General features: G+C 38.2%; 1 protein-coding gene across 1 annotated transcript in view; it reads right to left on the minus strand.

The window, feature by feature from the left end:
* The window catches only part of LOC131664775 (glycogen [starch] synthase), a 1,096,132-nt gene that overhangs the window by 30,994 nt on the left and 1,050,224 nt on the right, over positions 1-14,914 (minus strand). The window contains exon 11 of the mRNA XM_058936134.1: positions 10,208-10,408. Coding sequence (XP_058792117.1) covers positions 10,208-10,408 — 201 coding nt within the window. The remainder of the gene's footprint in view (positions 1-10,207; positions 10,409-14,914) is intronic.

Consider the following 14,914-nt stretch of genomic DNA (forward strand, 5'->3'; position numbering starts at 1 on the left):
CACCGTGTAGACTAAGTTCGCGATAGCGCATTAATTCTAACAGAACAGCCGGTTCTGTGGAATCAATTTTGCGTTTTAATTTTTTTGCATGCGCGTCGCGTAATATTCTGCGCAAGACTATTTTATCTCTACACGCTAGCGACATTGTTATTTCTAAAGTGAAAATCCGTAACTTGACTACGACGCGAGCCTATGGGGCTAAGCAAGTCTCGACAGGTCCGTGTAACCTGATACCTTACTGACTAATTTCTTTCCAAGCTATAAGCCGGCAAGAAATCGCCTTGCTTACGCCTATAGAAAGAAATTATAATTTATCAAAATTTACTTACCGTAATTTTGAATAGGCAGTCTAGTAAAATTCTTAAAACAAAGAAAAACTAAAGCGAGGAAAGAACGCAGTCGTCTAGCGTCAAAGCGACTCAATGACGCACCGTTGTCATCCGACACCGCTATTAAGAAAGGTCACTGGCAAGCACTAACAAGAATTCAAAATACCGAAAACTCGAAATTCTTTTACGCGCACTCTTTTGCCCTTAGTTCACAAAGAAAATCATTTAACCGTTATTTTAAAATTTATTATCAAACCATTTCTCTCATTTATCTCCCAATTGTCAGACTCACAAGGGATGCCATGTAACAAAACTTAATCCTTTGTTACCAATTCTTTTGCGGGGTAAGTGAGGCGGTTTCGCTCATGACAATTGAGAGGGAAGAATGAGGGGAGGCTGATAAATAAATTATACACAGACAAGAACCGAATCTCACTTACAACCTATTATTATTAATAATCATTCACACTGAACAAACGCGCGCATAACATAATCTAAATTACCGACTAACTAACTAAAAGTCGAACAATAAACTGCTTAAGATAATCGAACTGAACATTTCGCATTTCACTAATACCAAATCGCACACTTAACCTATTACAAACTTACTTAAAACTACGCGGACTAATACCGGGAAATTGCCCGGCACGTGGGCGCCTGGACAATTCACCGGTCGCAACTTATATCACTACAAATTAACCTTAGCGCGAACCTTCAGATAGCCGGCACGTGAGTGCCAGGCTATCTCTTTCACCGCGCACCGGTCGTCGCATCAACAGAGAGAGAGACTGTAGAGAGAAAGAAGAAAAGGAAGACTTGACCTTTTTTTTTCTTGTTCCTTGCAACGTCGAGAATCCTGGGCGATGTGCTGCCGCAGGACGTACCGGCCGTCGTCGCTGGTCAGATCGTCGCTACCCGCTGTCGCTGACCAGGTCTCCGTCGGTGGCGTTGACTCTCTTGGCAGGTGGGCTGGCTGTTGTTGCTGACAAAGCCGTTGCCGGTAGGGTTAATCGTCCTTCCTTCCGGCTATCCCAAACTGCTCTCTCTGCTGGGCTCGGACTTTCGCGCTCTAGCAAGACTAGGCTTAGACTCCCTCACTCTCGTAAGGCTCGGCTGCGACTCTCTCACGCACTAATTCTTGCGCGCCTCTTGCAGTCGCTCTGCGACGCTCGCTCCTCTCCCTACCTTGACCTATTAGTTAGGCGGCACGCGACGCGTCGCTTATCGGTCACGCGTTGCGCGCCTGCCAATCCCTGCATAGGCCTAATGCTCTCTTTCTCTCTCTCTCTTTCTCTCACTCTCTCTCCGCGCTCTTCAACTTTTCTTGCGCTCAACTACGCTGGCTCGTCCTTAGCGCTGAAATAAAAGACCAAGTGTTAGGCGCATACTTAAATGCGCCCAACGTTGGCCACCACGCTTAGCCGAGTGGGGGAGGGAGAAACGCGGACGAGAGACGGGCAAACGGCCTGCTCTCGTCACACAACTAATGCTAGTCGACCCGAAGTGAATGCAATGTATATTTGAACGAAGTCTTGCAATTACAAGTGCCGATGTGTGTACCTTCACGCGGTGGGGCTGAAAACGCTGTCTCTGTAAAGAAACAGTAGGCAAAACACACAACGCTTGCCCCCATGGCAATAGGCCAACCGGCCAAACAAAAGAAACAACACGGATCATGACAACACGTGGTGAGGTGCGGCCTGTAAACGCCCAAACATTCATAGCGGAGTCTACCACACCCCAAGAGCTCAACTCGAGCCCAGAAAAGCTAAAATCCAGGAGTCACTTGAGGAGAAATCTCTTAGGATTGTGGTACCGCGTGCCCTCTTAGAGGACGGGAGACCGCTCCGGGAGCTAGTTGCAGAGGACCAATGGTCCCGGCAATCCGAATTTAATTCGGGTAGATAAGAAATTACTTACTATCGACTAGCAATCGGTAGGTGCCACTACTGTGGGTAAAGAGTCGCGGCCGTGGTCATAGCAGTCACCCAAAGTTCTTTGCCTCGAGCTCCTGGAGTAAGGCCCGACACCTTTGTGCGAGAGAAGAGTCCATTGGGCCGAGTAACTCTCGATGACTAGAACGCACTACGGATGCCGAAACCCTTAGAAAAAATATTTCCACAGAAGGGCAGCATCCTTCCTGCTAAGGAATTGATTAAGCCCTAATAGCTAAAACAACTTTACATTTGAAAGCGAAATTAGTGGCTGTCAGCTCCCTTTGAAAGCGAAAACCATGCACTAACGTCCATCAGATCCAGTGCTGCTAATGGCGAACACAGGCTAAGATGATAGAAAAGGCAGAAACCCGACATGCTCACTCAAATGCTACTTTGGTTGCAATTCGTCAAATACCTAACCCTGACTTGACCAAAACAAGGTTTGATTAATATCAAACCCAGCGTGAAAGATAAACACGCTGGTACACTCGTAAGTAGTTTTAAGTTATATTATAATTAAATTAGTTCTTAAGTAGTTAACAATAATTTAAGCAGTAATATAAGCAGTAGTGTAGTAAATAGTATTAAGAAAGTTACCAATCAAAGATTAATTAAAACTAAAATAAGAAAGAAAAAATTATAGATTTAAACCTACAGATTTAAAATCTATAAATCAAATCAAAAGAAATAAAATAAAATAAAACAAAATCAAAATAAATAATCTAATAATAGATTAAAAGCTAGAAAAATAACTAGCTAAATCAATTGTAAATAAAAGAGCCATGGGAAACCATGGAGAAACCCGTCAAGGTAACTAACGAAGCTCATGTCAACACACACACACAAGTACTCACTGCTCGCACTCGAATGCCACTCGCTTAATTGAACGCGCACGTTAACGTCAGAACTAAAATTGAAAGCCACCCTCCAGAATTGCCAGCAGCGATTCCAAAGGAGGAAATATATAACTAGACATTACGTTGTACCTTGAAAGCGATATGGTCAACCATTCTAGGTATAATAAGGCGAGGAAACGTAAGCAGGAGGCGACCGTTGAGAAACCAGAGCACTGCTCCAATACTCCGGCGTCAACTCAGTTTCCTTCGCAACCAAACAATCTTGACGAAAGCAAAGACGATTGCCCACCAGTTAAGAGGTTTAAATTGAACTCATAACAAAACCCTGAACTGGGCCCGAAACTGAGGATCATACAATTGAACCTCAACAAAAGGCAAGTAGCCAACGATGAGCTGGGTGAAATCATGACAGACAGAAATCTTGACATACAGGTGGCACTGGTGCAAGAACCATATCACTGGAATAACGCGATTTCAGGTATGGGCAGTGTCGCAGCCATTCACGGAGCCGAAAAAGGCGAAACGATTCAAGCTGCGATACTCTACAATCCGCACAAAGTCACTGCTACCAAGATTTCTAACCTGTGTGACTCCCACTGTGTTTGCGCACAGGTGGTCGGAGCCTTTGGCGAAATTTATTTCATAAGCATCTACTGCCAGTTTAGCCACAGCAGGAAGACCTATCTTGACAAACTAGCTGAGACTCTGAAGCAATTGAAAGGCAAAAGAGTCTTAGTTGGAATGGACGCAAATGCCAAGTCAAAGATCTGGTCTAACACACAGGACAAGAATGGAACAGCCATAGAAGAATTCATAGACCAATACGGGCTAATAGTGGCCAATAGGAGGGGCCAACTTCCAACATGCCGTAGCACGAGCGGCGAGACGGATATCGATGTAACTTTACACACGTCAAATCTGTCAAACCTCTTGGCTAACTGGGCGGTGAAAGAATGGACCACCAGTAACCACAGACCCATAGTGATCGAACTGGATTTTGCCTCACAACCAGCCAGACTCATACGAACCGGAGAAACATTAGAACCAAGGTTCAATATGAGAAAAGCTGATTGGGAGAAATTCGGGAGACTTTGTAAATTCGAGAAAGAGAACCTAGCTAAACTCCCTTTAAGAACCTCTGAAGACATTGAAACATATGTTTCTAAATTCGAAGAGGTTCTAATAAGGGTAGCAAAGGACTCTATTCCATCAAAAATGAGAAGAACGCACTCTCAACCCTGGTGGAATCCTGACTTGCGAAGTAAGAAGCGGGCGATACAAGGACAACGAAAAATCGTCGCTCTGAAAGACAAGGAAGGACCGAATAGAAAACAAAGGAAAGCCCTCCAGAGATTACTTGGAAAATTGAGACAAATGAATTCTGACTATGCAAGGGCTATTAAAAGAGCCAAAAACAACAGCTGGCGAGATTTCTGCACCATTGAAAGCGAAAAGAATGCTTGGGCGTACCCATACAAACGAGCATCCAAAAAAGTCATAATCTCAAAAGCGATGTGCACGGTTAACCGTAATGGTTCAGTCACAAAAGACTGGAAGGAAATAAGCATGGCTCTACTAGAAGGACTAATGCCTGATGACGACCCAAGCTGCGAAAACGTTGTACATACAAAGATTCGCAGAGACATGCGGGAGGTTCCAGTAACCGGCGACGCAACGCCTTTCCTAATAAGGGAAGTTGAAATGGCCCTTAAAGCGAACAAGGCAGAGAAATCACCAGGCAAAGATAAAATAGAGTCAGAAATGCTTGTTAACGCAAAACCATTACACCAGGAACTGACGCGACTTTTCAACGCCTGCTTAAAATGCGGAGTGTTCCCCAGAAGATAGAAAAGTGGAATGCTAATCACGTTGCTCAAAGGGGTTGAAAAACCCGAGAACGAGATTAAATCATATAGACCCGTATGTCTACTCTCCATAGCTGGGAAGACACTCGAGAGGCTTGTGATTCAAAGAATATCCAACAGTAAGGCAAACAGATCCACAGAGGATACCATCAGAAGACTATATGAAATAGTAGAAGAAGCAGAATCTGATCCGTCGACAAAGTACGTAGCCGCTATTCCACTGGACATCTCAGGAGCATTCGATGTCTTATGGTGGCCAAGCCTGCTCTCCCAATTGAAAGAAAGAAATTGCCCGAGGAACATCTACAAGCTCCTCCAGAGTTACTTCAGTGACCGAGAAGTGGGCATATATGCTCACTTTGAAGAAACACTGAAAACAGTAACGAAGGGATGCCCTCAGGGTTCAGTATTTGGACCGGTAGGTTGGAACGTCATCTTTGACAAACCACTCCGGGCAATCAGAGACGCAGGATACGAAGTACTAGCCTACGCAGAGACACGCATTGATTTTGAAAGACAAGCCCAAGAAATCATTAATATAATGACCGACTGGTGCAAGTCTGACAAAATGAAATTAGCAGTAGAAAAGTCAGCACTAATATAGCTAAAAGGCCAACTAAGCGAGAATAGGAACCCTACAGTCAAAATTGGGAAAGACAACATTAGAACGCACAAAACAGTCAAGTACCTAGGAATCACGATCTCGAAGGGCTTCCAATTGGAAGAACATATTAGAAACGTGGTTCAAGACTATAATAACACCTATTTCGAGCTCAGTAAAGTTGCAAAAGCGAACTGGGGCCTAAAATTCAACTCCATGAAAAAGATATATAATGGCTTTCTACTATCGAAAATTATATATGCCGCTGCGGGCTGGATGGCAAAGGACCAACATCGAACAGCAATTTGCGTTAGAAAGATTGCAGCGATCCGTTCTTTGCAAGACACTCAAAGCCTACAAATCGATCTCTCATGAAGCGGCGCAGGTGCTTGCAGCCTCCCGACCAATAGCTCTAGAGCTTGACGCGAGAGTTGCAAAGTACTGCGTCAGGAAAGGGCAATCGATTAAAATGCACGGCATCCGAATTAAATCGGAGGAACTTCGATCGGACAGACTAAAAATCTCGAAAGCCATACAACTCATCAACGATTAAATCGAAAGGGTATAGCAGGAGAGATGGCAGTCAGCCACAAATAGCAGGAGAACGTACTGCTACTTCCTAGTAATCAAGGACAGATTAAAGAAGAGGTGGCTAAATCCCAATCACTACACAGTCCAGTTTATGACTGGACATGGCGCTTTTAAGTCATACCTCCACAAGAGAGGATTATGCGAAGACCAACTGTGTAGCTGTGGAGAAATAGAAAGCGAAAGTCATATTCTCTTTAACTGCGAAGATATAAGGGAACTAAGGAAGCCATTGATAGAGGCCGTCGAAGAGGAGGGTCATACATGGCCTTGCCCGGAAACGGCCCTAGTATCCAGCAGGAAAATCTACAAAGTCTTTGAAGACTTTGCTAGAAAAGTCATAGAGCCCAGAGAGGGAGCACCTATAACAAAGAGAAAGCGCAGAAAAATAGTCACGAACTATGGTAGAAAGACGCCGCCTCTTACAAGGTCCCTAACCAAAGGACAAAAACTCTCACAATAACCTAATTTTTGAACCCAGACAAGCTTATAAAGCTTGAAATTTTTGAACGATAATTTTTGAACATCAACTTCAGAACTAAATTCTGAAGCTCGAATACTTGAACGCGAATTACCCCATTCAGCCCAACGACGGAGTTTTGAACCGAATGCGTGGCATGACCGGCTAGAATACTGAAAACTGCCTGGGGAGTCGCCTTGTCGGCTAGACGAGACCCCGCCCTGACATAACAGTCAAAAACTAAATCGAAAGAGCAAATATCAGTATCAGCCAAGTCATAAAAACCATTCTTTAGAAAGCGAGATCTGACTTTGGGACAAAACGGGGTAACAACAACCTTTCGAATAACGGATACCCACCAGCGTGAGCGGGGATAACCGAAACGCAATGGGAAGACGTGCCTCGGTACGTCGAAGCGATGGACCTGTGAGTCGTGGGAGAAATCCCTTAATACAGGTACGCAGGGTAGGATGTTTTTTGAACGCGAGCCCAGGAGGGGAGGCTTAGTTGGTTGATCGTCTTAGGAATTTTCCTCTGGCTGTCCTGGCTGAGTCTCTCTTCTGACATCCCAACTTGGGTTGGCCTCTGCGGGGTAATGGTACCAGGTCAAGTAAATCTCGTAAGATTTGTATGCTGCGTGCTTCCGACGCAGTAGACGTTGGGGCAACTAGAGTCCCGTCGCGCCCAAACCGATGGTCAAGCCTTTAGTTCCGCTCTCCTTGAGCGTCGAACCGTGAAAAGATCAGTACTCCTTTCGAGGAGGTCGCCACCTTAGATTAAAAAGGTTCCGTCTCGCTGTGTGCGTCAGGGATGTCGCAGCAAACTTGACTCCGGATCTCCAATAATGTTTGAAAGCGAAGGAGTGAAAGACAGTGGGCTATGCCAACCTATTGGCGCCCAGAGAGAGGGGTGGTAATGTTTGATTACGCTGCGCCACCCTCAAAGCGGAAAAGTGTGAACGACACATATACACTAACTATATTGCTACGCTCTTAGCTGTGAGTTCGCTCCACGGCTTTATCTTTAATTCATCGATTAATTTAAGATTGGTCCGTGAATTCATCAATTGTCACTTGCTCCTGCTTTATTGCTTGTCGTGACTATACATTGAAATTAGCGAATTACCTTTTTTCTTTTTATTGTTACTTTTCCGTTTTGTTTGCCGACCGCAACCGAACGCTGTAAGAAACTTACGAATTGCGTGTGTGATTTATTATCACTTTCTATTGTAATTTTTCTTTTATAACTATTTCCTTTATAATTGTGCTACGTATCTTTTAAATTTATTATTGGGTTTATATTCGTTTTGCTGCTAAGATCTTATATTTTGAATTTTGATAATAAATAACGTCTAAATATTTTTCTTAATTTTCACGCGCAGTCATTAACATATTCTGCCTGCGCGTTTATAGCCGCTATTCTATGAATAGGAATCCGCTGCCTATCCTGGAAAATAATTTAGTGTAGAGTGTCGTCTAAGTAAGGAGAGACATTGCTCCACGACACTTTCGAATTTTTATAATTAATAGTTATCAATGTCTGGCGCTCTATAATACGAGGGTTGTTTGAAAAGTCCGTGCAAAAATAAAAATTGCTTGATTTTTTTTAATAAATCTTTTTTATTTTTCAACATAGTCTCCTTTTAGGCTTGTACACTTTATCCAACACTGCTTTAGTTTGTTAATCCCTTCCAAATAATAGGATGTGTCCAAGTCTGTAAAATAGGCATTCGTTTCTACAATCACCTCCTCGTTTGAATAAAATCTTTTCCCCGCGAGCCATTTTTTCATATTAGGGAACAAATAGTAGTCCGACGGAACTAAGTCTGGAGAATAGGGGGGATGTGAAATAAGTTGGAACCCTATCTCCATCAGTTTTGCGGCCACAACTGCTGAGGCGTGAGCTGGCGCATTGTCGTGGTGGAAGAGGAATTTTTTGTGGGCCAATCATGGACGTTTCTCTAGCAACTCGGTTTTTAAACGATCCAATAACGATGAATAATATTCACCTGTAATGGTTTTACTCTTTTCCAGATAGTCGATGAAGATTATTCCTTGCGAATTCCAAAAGACAGTCGCCATAACCTTCCCGGTCGAAGGAATTGTCTTCGCCTTTTTTGGAGCAGATTCCCCCTTGGTAACCCATTGTTTAGACTATTCTTTGCTCTCAGGAGTGTAGTTGTGTATCCATGTTTCATCTACAGTGATGAAACGACGCTTAAAGTCTTGTGGATTTTGCTGGAACAGTTGCAAACCATTCTTGTAACACTTCACACGATCTCGTTTTTGGTCAATCGTGAGCAATCGCGGCACCCATCTAGCGGATAGCTTTTTCATATCCAAATGTTGGTGCAAAATATTATGTATCCGTTCGCTCGAGATGCCTAGAGTATTAGCAATCTCACGCACCTTTACTCTTCTGTCAGCCATCACCATATCATGGATTTTATCAATGATTTCTGAAGTGGTAACCTCAACAGGGCTTCCAGAACGTTCAGCGTCTTTTGTGCCCATATGGCCACTCCAAAAATGTTGAAACCACTTATAAGCCATTCTAATCGAAGGTGCACAATCACCATAATTTTTATCAAGCTTCTGTTTAATCTCCTGAGGCATTTTGCTTTTCAAATGTAATGTTTAATCAATACACGGAATTCTTTTTCGTCCATTTTTTTACAACCATTCGATTTCTTTGATTGAAACGAATGTAAAACGCAAAGTAATTGGCCGATCTGACTGAAACTTGGTGTATGATCTTCCAAGATATGCCAGTAACTGAAAATAACCTTGATACGCACTAGTAGCCCCATCACTCTGACTTTGCACGGACTTTTCAAACGACCCTCGTAATTTTATTTATCGCTTTGTACGTTGCTGTGGACTGAAACACAACGTTACAGCTCTCATGTGCCAAAGAAAAAATAAGACTACTTTAAAAAATAATTCTACTTTCGACTATGCATAACGATGATGCTGTAAACGATGATTAAAAAAACTGCATATGATTTACAACTATATTAAATATAAAACTATGGTCGTCAAATGGATCAATTGGTTAGTTGAAACACTACACACGGACGAACTCACAGGTGGCCTTCGGCTATGTTTTTCAATATTTTGGACGTTGCTACTCTTGTAGATTATGTAATCTATTAGGAAATAAATAATATGAAATAATAATATTTTAGTAGATTGTAATTTATGTGTTTCTCACGGACTTGTTATCCGTGAAATTTTAGTGCAAAGCTTTCTATTTTCAGCTAAAAAAATAAACCCATAGAATGTTTTTCGTAGCGTAGCTTTGTTTTCGTGAGTGTAGTTGGCCTTTGCTCTAAAATATTACATTATATTTTGTTCTTAGCAAATAACATCACTCTACTCAAAATCTATGGTGTGTACACATGTGTACAATTGAATTTAGCCTTGTAATGTATTTCAATATAAAAGTGACACGAATTTGTATTTTCATATAAATATGAATAAATTACATAACTTATATGGCATTTCACAAGTATTTCAATCAAATGTGGACTAGTATTTTTAACAAATGGAATAAGTAATGTATATTCACCTCTTTCTCTTCATCAAATTCCTCTTCATCATCTGAACCATGAACAGATGTAGCTGGAGTAGTATGCCGTGATGATGATGGCGATGATGGCTCGCTTATAGGCCTCGGATAGTTTAAGCATTTTATATGACTTTCTGACAATTCGCATGATAGATCAGGATAAACTTTCATGAGAGCCTTCAAACGCGCATGTTGATAATACTGGAAAGGTGGAAACTGTTGACTTTACATGCATATAATAAAATAAAGTATATGCATGATCAAATTAAGTAATTTATAATAAAATAAAGTAATTTATAATAAAATAAAGTAATTTATAATAAAATAAAGTAATCTATAATAAAAATGTAATTTATATTGCATCTATGATTGGTGTGAACATAAAAATGCTTACAATTTGAAATATCAAATATATTACACAATGCAATTAGCAGTACTTAAATATAAGCATGTGCTATGCTGTGAGTAATATTTAACGCTATCGTTTTAGTAATAAAATACTAATTTTTCAAGTGATCTCTAAGATTTAGTTAAATTATACTATAGTAAATAATGTGCAGATAAACTACCAACCAATTACAGAAATTTACAAGATTATATCACCAGAATACTAGCAACATATTCGGAAGTTTATCGATACTTTAAATCCAAATCAGATCCAAGAATTACACTATCATGTCAGATTTCTGCGATATTATAATTTAAAAATGTAAAAAACACTGTTTTTTTCTTATTTTTAAGGTTGCATAATATCGCAAATAATTGTTTTCAAAAATGGATCAAAATACCTGAAAATAGCACTATTGCTCTTTAAAATACTTTTTTTAAATCAAAAATATCATTTTTTGAGATATTGTTAATTAAAGTCGGATGTTTAAATAACTTCTTTATAACTTTACAATACGGTCTGTCTATAAAATGAACTGTTATAACATATTTCTCTGGACATCCATAGACTTTTACACTTCAATTTCTTTAACTATCAATTCCGAACCATCGCCACTCATTCCTTCTTTCTTAAAAGCTTGATTCCGAATTCTCATCAATCGTTAAACCGACACCCGTTTCTCTTAACCCGTTAACGTCCACAGGACACATTTTTTAAGTTTGAGTTTGAATTGTTACCTCGCAATGAATTCGAACTCAAATAACTTAAAACTAACCGTACCCTATGTTTTCGAGGGTGCTCTTTCGAATGGTGATTATCAGAAGTCGAAAAAAAGATTTCTAACCTCTAAAAAATCAAAATTAAAATAAAAAACGTGATTTTGAAAAAAAAAATTTTTTTTTAAACTGATTTTCTGGAGCCTATACATTTTTGTATCGGTCTAAAACCGGTTAGAAAGGTGTCCTCGATATCTGAACTAAATGTTAGGATAATGACATTTATTTGAATAATTTTTCATCTAAGCAAAATGGCGGCCGAAATAAAAAAATTTTGTTCTAAACTTGATAAATTTTTTTCTCAGAAAGTATAGGTGTTAGCAAAAAATTTATAAGAATAAAAATATCTTAAAATCGGCTAAGAAATACTCTTAAATTTTTTCAAAACGTTTTGAAACAATTTTTGATTTTTGAAAAATTCAAAAAAATGAAATTTCAAAAAAGTTGAAAAAACATTTTGAAAAAATTCAAGAGCATTCCCTGATTAATTCTAAGATATTTTTGTTCTAATAAATTTTTAGTTAAACTGCATAGTTTTGAAGAAAAAATTACGTGAATTTGTAAAAAAGCACTTCTTATTTGTATAGTTGGATACAATTTAATCTTCATGCATTTCAAATCAGTTTTTTAAATTATTATTTTGATAATTAACTGTCAACGTATTGTCAGCTTCACATAATATTATACTACTTTCAGAAAATATATAAAAGAATCTTTGTATAAAATGTAAAAATATGTTATCTTTACACTAAGTAGTTTGATGATTACTAAAGCTCTAAAAATTTTTTTTATTTCTTCATTGAGTTCGGAAACAATTTTTAGTTGTTTAGATAACTTAAATAATAATTTTTTATTGCATTATTACATATTCTTATAAGAAAATAGTAGAATTATTTTATTGTGAAGTCGGAAAAATGCCACCCAAAAAACGATCAAAAAATTCTGATCAACAATATGATATTGAAACCGAAGAAAATGACGAGAATTTTGATCTCATTATGATTCCCAGTTTAGACGATTCTCAAGATTCTGAGTCTGATTCAAATTCAGAAAATGAAAATGATCACATTGATGTATGCTCATTCCTTGAAAATCTTATACCTACTACTTTATACAATCAAGTTCTTGATAGCTACTCGGAAAATCAAAAGAAGTTAGAACCAAACCATGTTTATGAGTGGTTGGATGGCGAAAAAGTTTATGGGGAAAAGTTAATAAGTGAAGTTTTTCTTTCAGAATCTGATCGTAAAAAGATCCTCGATTATTCTCTGACTGATTCGTTTGAATTATTTTTTTCTGATGAATTAAAGGCATTTATAGTAGAAGCAACAGTATGCAATGGTGGTGATCTTACTCTACAAGACTTGAACACATTTTTAGGAATTATTATTTTATCGATCTTTAATTCAAGAAAAAGTCAGAGAGATTACTGGTCAAATAATCCTTTTCTAGTCTGCGAATTAGTAAAATTAGCCATGAGTCATCAAAAATTTGAAAAAATAAAATCAGAAATAAAGCTATCAAAAAATGAAGATAAAAATGCAAATGATAGAGCTTGGCGTATACGTGTTCCTTTAGATATTTTTCGAAAAAACTGCCAACAATTTGCGATTTTTTCCACAGCTTTATCACTTGATGAATGTATGATCAAATTTTATGGTAGGACAGTCTTGAAGCAGTTTATGAAAGGTAAACCTGTACTTTTTGGTTTGAAACTGTGGGCTATTTGCAATAAAGAAGGATTTATTTTTGATTTTGATATATATTGTGGGAAAGAATCAAACCATCTCCCTTCGAAGCAGTTAGAGAATTTAAGAAATTGTGCTTTGGGTAGCCGCGTTGTTCTACAAATGCTCCAGAGGCTCCTAACAACTGTGTCACCAAGAAAGATCAGTCGTTATCACATTTATTTCGATAACTTTTTCAATTCACCAGATCTTTTCGTTCATCTACATAAAATTGGTCTTCGAGCTACAGGTACTGTGAGAGCAAATAGAGTAAGCTGAGTCACTATTGATCTTAATAATAAATCAAAGAGAGGAACATATTTTGTGAAACATGACAAAAATAGTGGTGTCAACTACATATCAGTCATGGACTCTAAAATTGTCTCATTGCTCTCGACGGCTGCTGGCATTACTCCATTGTCTTCAGCAAAACGATATTCGAAAGATGAACATGGTAAAGTTGAAATACCTTGTCCTTATGCTTTCAATTTGTACAACAATTTTATGGGTGGAGTAGACCAACATGATTATTACTGTAGCAGTCTGTTGCCGTGTATTAGGTCGAAAAAGTGGACTTGGGTAGTTTTAATGAGAATTATTCAAGGATCAATTACAAATGTCGCCGTACTCAAGAATTTGGTGTGTGGTAAAAAAGTTGTAACCATAAAAGACATTGCACTAGCTGTAGCATCAAAATACTTGAATGAAACCAATAATCGACAATCTCACATACACGAAAAAGTCATTGCAAAAAAGAAATGTTTCAACTTCACAAAATGTTCTAAAAGAACACAACAATTTTGCGTTGATTGCCAAAAATATTTTTGTTCTACATGTTTCCTTGATTTTCATAAATAATTTTATAAGTTTTAATTAAATCTAGTTATCAGATTTTATCCAAAACATTTAAGTATAAAAAAAATTTGAATAAGGCGAGAAACAAAAAAAAATAAAAAAAAAAGTAAAAAAACAAGGCAAAAAACAAAAAAAAAGAAAATGTCTCTTTCTATTGTCGACCTCCCCGTGGTAAGAGATGGACAACGGTGATGTACCATCGCCGGCTAACAGGCATAACAATTAGAGAACCGAAAATCCCGTTGGTTCGGCCTTTTTATTTATTTGTTGCTCATTATTTTGAATATACAAATAAGTTTTTTTACAATTTCACACATTTTTTCTTCAAAACTATGCAGTTTAACTAAAAATTTATTAGAACAAAAATATCTTAGAATTAATCAGGGAATGCTCTTGAATTTTTTCAAAATGTTTTTTCAACTTTTTTGAAATTTCATTTTTTTTGAATTTTTCAAAAATCAAAAATTGTTTGAAAACGTTTTGAAAAAATTTAAGAGTATTTCTTAGCCGATTTTAAGATATTTTTATTCTAATAAATTTTTTGCTAACACCTATACTTTCTGAGAAAAAAATTTATCAAGTTTAGAACAAAATTTTTTTATTTCGGCCGCCATTTTGCTTAGATGAAAAATTATTCAAATAAATGTCATCATCCTAACATTTAGTTCAGATATCGAGGACACCTTTCTAACCGGTTTTAGACCGATACAAAAATGTATAGGCTCCAGAAATCAGTTTAAAAAAAAATCACGTTTTTTTTTTTAATTTTTATTTTTTAGAGGTTAGAAATCTTTTTTTCGACTTCTGATCATCACCATTCGAAAGAGCACCCTCGAAAACATAGGGTACGGTTAGTTTTAAGTTATTTGAGTTCGAATTCATTACGAGGTAACAATTCAAACTCAAACTTAAAAAATGTGTCCTGTGGACGTTAACGGGTTAATATTTTAAGCCTGGGAAC

This window comes from Phymastichus coffea, unplaced genomic scaffold (genome assembly GCF_024137745.1).
Source record: "Phymastichus coffea isolate CEN01 unplaced genomic scaffold, Cenicafe_Pcof_1.1 PCOF00003, whole genome shotgun sequence".
NCBI lineage: Eukaryota > Metazoa > Arthropoda > Insecta > Hymenoptera > Eulophidae > Phymastichus > Phymastichus coffea.